This window comes from Lycium barbarum, chromosome 10, assembly GCF_019175385.1.
Source record: "Lycium barbarum isolate Lr01 chromosome 10, ASM1917538v2, whole genome shotgun sequence".
In the NCBI taxonomy this organism is placed as follows: Eukaryota; Viridiplantae; Streptophyta; class Magnoliopsida; order Solanales; family Solanaceae; genus Lycium; species Lycium barbarum.
Window position 1 is genome coordinate 12133072 of NC_083346.1, and position 7334 is coordinate 12140405.

The following is a 7334-nucleotide window of genomic DNA, read 5'->3' on the forward strand; positions in this document are numbered from 1 at the left end:
ATAAACATTTAACATTTAATCTCGGTTAATATATCCTCACTTATCCTTACTTTATTAATTATTTAACCATAATAAGTATATATATATATATACCTTAGACAAAAACATTGATCATTTGAATTTTGACATCTTAACTACTCCTACTAGTAGTAGTGGTGAATGATAGTGTTGGTTTGGCGATATATAATGGCGGCTGATGGTGATGGTTGTCGCGGTAATCGTGGTCGGTGATGATGATGATAAATGACGTCTTGCGATGGTGACAGTTGACTATGATAATTGATGATAGTGATGACAATTCTGGTTGATGGATGGTGGTAGTTGACAAGCGATGGCCGATATGGCTGATAATGGTGGACACCAACGGTTAGCGGTGAAAGTTAATCGACTAGTGTTGAACTATCATCCTTATAAAAATTTCAATGAATAGATATCTTAATGACATTAAGATTATATCTTAATAAATCATACTATTCATTACGTGGTTGTATAATATGTAAAAAAAATTTAATAGTTTAGAGTTGAAAAATTAAGATTCATGCCTAAAATCAAACCAATTTAACGATTAAAATTTGAATAAGATAGATTAAGACCTTCATAAATGCACAAAAATGAGGAATCTATTCGGATTTCGAGATATAAAAGTTAGACAAAAAGAAACAAAAAAGGCAGAACCCATTATGGACATAGGACATAAACATCGATCATTTGAATTTTGACATCTTAACTACTCCTGCTTATTCTAGAAACAATGGTAATCATTTATGACTATAGGGAGTAAAAAAAGTTGGTTACCACATGGCCATATGGCCCATTCACCCCGCCAGTCATGGCGAAAATAGAACTCATTTTGTCAACTTTTTCAAGAAAGCTAATAAAACTCCATAGATAAGAGTACCCCTTCTTTAATTTACTTTAGCCATCACTCCAAAAACCCACACTTTGCATGCAAAGTCATGGCAAAGAATTCATTGTTACTACTCCTTTTGTTGTTTCTTGTTCTTGTTTTGAGCTTTTTTTCTGGGATTTTAGCACAGTATGCGTTGGAGGAACTTACATGGTTAGATGACAATGATGATGAAATTTCTATGTTTCATAACCGGCATTCTGCTATGAGAAAATGTGATTTAACTTCTGGCAAATGGGTTTTTGACCAATCTTATCCTCTTTATGATTCGAGCTGTCCTTATCTTAGTACTGCTGTAACTTGTACCAAGAATGGCCGTCCTGATTCTGACTATGAAAAGTGGAGGTGGAAACCCCATGGTTGTGACATTCCCAGGTATTTTAATGTTTTAGTTACCCATTTAAGAAATACTCCCTCTGTCTCAGATTATTTGTCGTGTTTCTCTTTTACTTAGCTGCTTAAAAAAACATTAATTAGATTTTTTTTTTTACTGTTTTAACCTTATTTATGTCTTAAGATATAATAATCTCTCTTAATTGAATATTTACTTTGTTTATGCGTTATCTCTTCGTAATTGAGGTGTTTGTAGTCTTCGAAAATTAATTAGTACTAAGGGTAAAATGGGAAAAAAATTAATTTCGTTTTGAACTTCTAAGAAGATAAATAATTTGAGACAATTATTTTTAAAAATCACTGACAAATATTTTGAGACGAAGGGGTATCTTAATTCTAATCTTCTTTAAACTTTGGGATCTTAAAAGGAGCTTCGGAGCAATATTAAAGTTGTCTCCGTGTGACCCATGGGTCACAGGTGTGAGCTGTGAAATTGGCTACTGAGCTTGCTTCACGGTAGACTGTCTTCATTACACCCACATGGGGTGTTCTGCATGAATGCAGGATGTTTTGTTCACCGGACTGCCTTTTAAAATACCTTTGTTGTTGTCAAATTGTCTCGTATTTGCCCTTGGCACTAACCGAGCTCCAACCTGAAGTATAACAATAGGTAGTATAAAACCATTACTCAAAAGTAGAGGACCAAATTTGAACATTTTACTCGAAGTATTCTGTCACGTAAAATTCACCCAGTTTAAGTTGGGAGCTTTGTTAAAATCAAGTCCGTATACGAGACAATTTGCGAATCGTGAAGGTATGAATGACCTGAAGTATGAAGGAGGATAAAATTAAGAATTTCGGGAGCTTAGTGCACCGGACTGTTCTTTGAATTTTCGGAAAATATCCATATGATGGTCTAACTTTCTTGGATGAATGTAGGTTTAATGCATTGGAATTTCTTGGAAGGATGAGGAAGAAGAGAATAATGCTTGTGGGTGATTCTATAATGAGGAATCAATGGGAATCTCTTGTTTGTCTAGTTCAATCTGTTATCCCTATGGCTAGAAAAACAGTAACCTATGTTGGCCCTACTATGGCCTTCCATGCTATGGTGAGAGTGTTTACTTCTAGCTCTCCGATAATAGTAAAATTCTTTTACATTGGCAGTGTATAGAATTTAAACTCTTTCGTAACTGATAAACGTACCAAAAATTTAAACTTAGCTAACTGATATGGTTGAATGGTGTTTTGAAGGATTTTGAGACAACAATAGAATTCTGCTGGGCTCCTTTCTTGGTGGAACTGAAGAAAGGACCAGAAAACAAGAGAATATTGCATTTGGACATGATTGAAGAGAATGCAAAGTATTGGAGAGGAGCTGATGTTCTTGTTTTTGATTCAGCTCATTGGTGGACTCACTCTGATAAATATAGTTCGTAAGATAAATTTCGTTTTCTTTTACCCTTTCTTCTCTCATATGATTTTTGAATATACTAGAAAAATTAGTATAAATATGAAGGGAATTTCTTTATGAGGTCATGAAATATAGAGTCTTATTGAACCATTTAACTGAACCTCAGGTGGGATTTGATCATGGAAGGAAACAATTTTTATAGAAACATGAACCCGATGGTTGCCTATGAGAAAGGACTTATGACATGGGCTAAATGGGTAGACTTGAATCTTGATCCCCGAAAAACTCGAGTTTTGTTCAGAAGCATGTCACCTCGACATAACAGGTACTCATCTTAATTCCTCCCTCTATTTTCATATGACGGTATTTGACTGAGCATGAACTATAAGAACGGAAAAAAAAAAAACTTCTGGCTCATACTAAAAGTACCCTTAGAACGTGTGGTCTTAAACATGTTATGACATTTCTATGACTATAAGAGCATGTCACTAAGGGTAAAATGAGAAGATTAAAGTTGAAAAGTTTCCGAATTTAGAAAGGTGTCATCCTTTTTGGAACAAACTAAAAAGGAAAGAATGTCATATAAATGGAATAGACGCAGTGGCGGATGCAACACTCATTTCATCTGAATCTAGTACTTTTGACGCGGAGCATAAATTTGTATATAAGAATTCATTTAAATTGCAATAAATAGTAGGTCTGAACCCATAATATAAAAAATACAATTGGTTCATTACTAAGAACCTTAAAGATTGAACCCATATAATTCAAATTCTGGATCCGCGTCTGAATGGACGGAGCACCACATTGCTTCACAATAGAATGTGTTTTTAATTTCAATTATGAAGTTTTTGATTTCATCTCTTTTACTATGATTCGTTAGGGAAAATGGATGGAAATGCTTCAACCAGAGGGAGCCTCTGGAGTCCTTTAGCCATCCGCATGTACCAGAACCACTGCTAGTGCTAAAAGAGGTTTTAAGAAGAATGAGTTTTCCTGTATCATTCCAGGATATAACAACAATGACAGCTCTTCGAAGAGACGGACATCCTTCTGTCTATAATAAGTTTGTTAGCCAAACAGGTAAGCAGCACTTAGGAGACTATAAATCTGATTGTAGCCATTGGTGCCTTCCTGGAGTACCCGATACTTGGAACGAAATGCTGAATGTCATGCTCTAGCTAGTAAGATATGGTATTGGTACGTATAGCTTAGGAGGTCATCGTCAAGATGGCTTATTTTCAATCTTGAGTTGTTCCTTTTTATTCTTGCTTAATTTTCCAGCACTGTACTCTAAGGCTGACTGTTTAATGTTGTATCACAAGGATCCTTTGTAAACAACTGATGCTTCTGATTCTGAATGTGAGATACTGTGTTAGTCCAAATTTTATCTAAGGTGAAAAGTGAAGAAAAGCTCCAAAGTGTATTAGGTAGGTGAAACATTTATTATTCTGGCGCTGTCTTCAAAACAAAGCCCGCAGGCGAGGAACCACGCACCTTTTAAAATGTTTGGCCTAAGCTTCCAAGATCTGCTTATTTTGGAAAGTGTTTTTTGTCGGAAGTTCTTTTCGAAAAAGTACTTTTGGAGAGTAGCCGTTTGTGTTTGACAAATTAATTTGAAAAAAACTTTTGCCAATATTAGAGCAATAATTTGTGTTTGGCCAATGTTCTAAAAGTGGTTTTGGGAAAAAAGCTACTATTTCTAGCTTTTGAAAAACAACTTCTGCTACTGCTAAAAAACGCTTATTTTTTCTGCAAAAGCTTGGTCGAACACCGAACTTTCTAAAATAAGCACTTTTTGAAGAAAATAAGCACTCTTGGCTTCCCAGAAGCTTGGCCGAACTGGCGATAAGCATTGGTGCCACTAAAGCTGCTTAAGCGAGACGAAGCACACACCTTCAAGGCTTAAGCGTGCCTAAGATGCGCCTTTAAGAAAACCAGTTCATGAAATCCAAGTAGTTTTGTATATACAAACTGATGGGCTGATTTTCCAATTTTATCCAGACCATAAATATTTCATCATTTCTTCACTTGTGGGGAAGAAACTTTAACAGCTCTAACATTGGTCAAATGATGGGGTCTATCAATATGACAGCAGCATGCTTGCTTTTACCCTTTTAGCTTTTTTCTTTTGAAACGATGGTCCTTCCCTTGATTTTTTCACATTCTGATGTAGACAAGATTATGACCAAAAATACTGGAATACAACAAAAAATACTTCATAAATTCTGTTATAAAAGAATGAAATGCCTACATTTCGTACTCTTTTCTAGGATCTCGTAGAACAGTTTCGTCCTAAACTAATCAATTTCAAGAAACATTTTTCACCTACATATGAATCGTGAATTTCTGCTTCTTCATCATCAGAACTTGAGAAATTTCCATTTTTCTAAACCAATTCTCAGTATGCTTCTGTTGCAATTTGCAACCTTTAGAACTATGCTGCATCTTTTTGGAACTAAGGTAATCTAGTTGCATTGCTGAAATACAGAAAGAAAAGAGATGAAACACAGAAACTACAAATATTCCTATTATCTACCCGGGCGGATCCAGAGCTTTAGGTGCGGTTTCCTGGGAATCCAATAGCTTTTGCTCATAGCCTGTGTATGTATTGAAATTTCATTAAAAAGTTATAAATATTTGATTGTGAACACCAGTTATCACTGTAAATTAATTTGAGATTACTGTAGCCTGTCGGAACCCATAGACTTCAAATCCTAAATCCGCCTATCTCCCGGTTATTGAGGAACAAACTTCTTCCTCAATTTAGCAATTTCCTTGTCACTCAATCCAAAAGCCTTCATCAACAGCTCCTCTTTGATTCCTGTTCCAAAAAGAGCAGATGGGATTTTTACTAATCCGGGATTTTGGCTGTTAAAACTTCCCAAAATAGTTGCTGGCAAGTCGCCAACATTCATCTGGAAGTGAACTAAACCTTTTGGAAACACCATAACTTCTCCTTTCTCAAGAACTTTAGCAAAAACTCTGTTTCCCGAATCAACAAACCCCGAATAGATTTTCCCTTCGAGCACGAATGCAGTCTCTGTTGCTCTTGGATGAAAATGTGGCACGTTGAAACCACCAACGTCAAAATCAGCGCGCACAAATGACATGCCTAATGTGTTCAGTCCAGGAAAGACAGTGGAGCTAACTGGGATGGATGAAAATCCAGTGTGTTTAAAGTTCCCGGGATCTTTAATACCTGAATAGATAAAATCTTCGACTGTGACCAACGATGAATTCTTGCAAGAAAGGAAGATTGAAGAGAATTCTTGCCTTGGTATACAATAGTCATTAACCGGATCAGAATCATATGCTAGGCCTATATAGTTTTGAAGAAAAATAACGAGAAAAACTATCATTTGAGAAGGAATCATTGTCTAGGATCAATATTCAAGAATGAAAAAGCTGGAAATTTTAAAAGAGACTATGGTTTCAACTTTCAACCCTGATTAATCTAGACAAACCAAAATATATAATAGCAAAGAAAAATGAAACCTAGTGAATGATTCTATTCAACAACTGGTCTACTGTTGAGAAATATATATATGGAATTTGAACTGAGAAAAGATTTCTTTTTATAGTAAATGAGTAATTATTGAGGACAGTGATGTGCTCCACAAGCAAGGCTTTTTGCTTGAGAATTAAGATATGGAGGATTAGTGCTTTGCCATGCTTCTGCTCTCGTCTTCTTGCAAGATAATGGCAGAAGGTGATGATTTTAAAATAAGGTCCCCAGGATAAAGAACTAGTATTTTATTCTTATATTATAAGATAAGTGAAAATAATGTAGCCATATTGTCACAACTCACCAACCCCAAAAGGCAAAAGAAACTGATAACAAATGATAATGCTACATGATGGACATTATTTTTGTTTTCTTTTTTCTATAACATGATGTTAGCCAACTTGTACATAGCTCGATTATTTCATCGGGTATCAGTTATTTTGCTTCATCAGAGATACGCCAAAGACTTAGGGCATGATGGTTTAACAAATATCTAAGGGGGACCAAAGTCATTGTTCAGAAATTTCTGTTAGTGGACTGGATGACCATCAGTACTAACAACTGTATAATGGTTCAGGTGGATACATTCCACCCCTCCCCCTCTAAAACTCCTTCCATCTAGCTGGTCACTTTTGACCTTTTGCTTTCTTCTATCATGTTTAGCGCATGGTAGTGCTCCAAGCAAAAATTGTGATTTCATTACAAGTGAGTGATTTACTGTAGTATGGATTTAGATTGTTGTTGCGTTGATCTTGCAGCATTAGAGTTAACCGCAGATTAGAATTTTAAGGTCAGTTCACAATGTGTTTCAGAAAAATTTCAACTTGATATAATTCGAGTCGAAGTGAGTAAGTTTGATCCGTACTAGCTTAACTCTGCCACATCGATTGAGTTTATCATACAAGACATGTGATGTGTTCAATTCCCACAGCTCCTCACATGTTCCAAAATATTTCTTACTTATTATCATTTTCTTTAGTAATTAGTCTTACCCTAAAAATGAAAAAAGGAAGCAATATCCTTGTAAACAATGCCACATAAAGTGGCTTTTTACTTTTCAGGCCAATAATGACAACAACCACTCCTGCACGAGGCTGGTGAGACCAGACGTCACTATGAAGTTTCGATAATTCGATTGTATCCGGATTGACTGTGCGCTTTAAACAAGTAAC

The 7334-nt window shown here is 35.6% G+C and overlaps 2 protein-coding genes across 2 annotated transcripts; one reads left to right on the top strand and one right to left on the bottom strand.

Moving 5' to 3' along the window:
- Positions 1-803: 803 nt before the first annotated feature.
- LOC132614736 (protein trichome birefringence-like 36) lies at positions 804-4039 on the top strand. The gene is made up of 5 exons (XM_060329254.1): positions 804-1282; positions 2180-2351; positions 2495-2676; positions 2821-2979; positions 3538-4039. Exons 1-5 carry the CDS (start codon positions 957-959, stop codon positions 3833-3835), a joined length of 1137 nt encoding a protein of 378 aa, XP_060185237.1. The 5' UTR covers positions 804-956; the 3' UTR covers positions 3836-4039.
- A 771-nt stretch (positions 4040-4810) lies between these two features.
- LOC132614737 (germin-like protein subfamily 3 member 2) lies at positions 4811-6319 on the bottom strand. Its single transcript, XM_060329255.1, has one exon. It carries the CDS (start codon positions 6029-6031, stop codon positions 5393-5395), a length of 639 nt encoding a protein of 212 aa, XP_060185238.1. The 5' UTR covers positions 6032-6319; the 3' UTR covers positions 4811-5392.
- Between the last annotated feature and the right edge of the window lie 1015 nt (positions 6320-7334).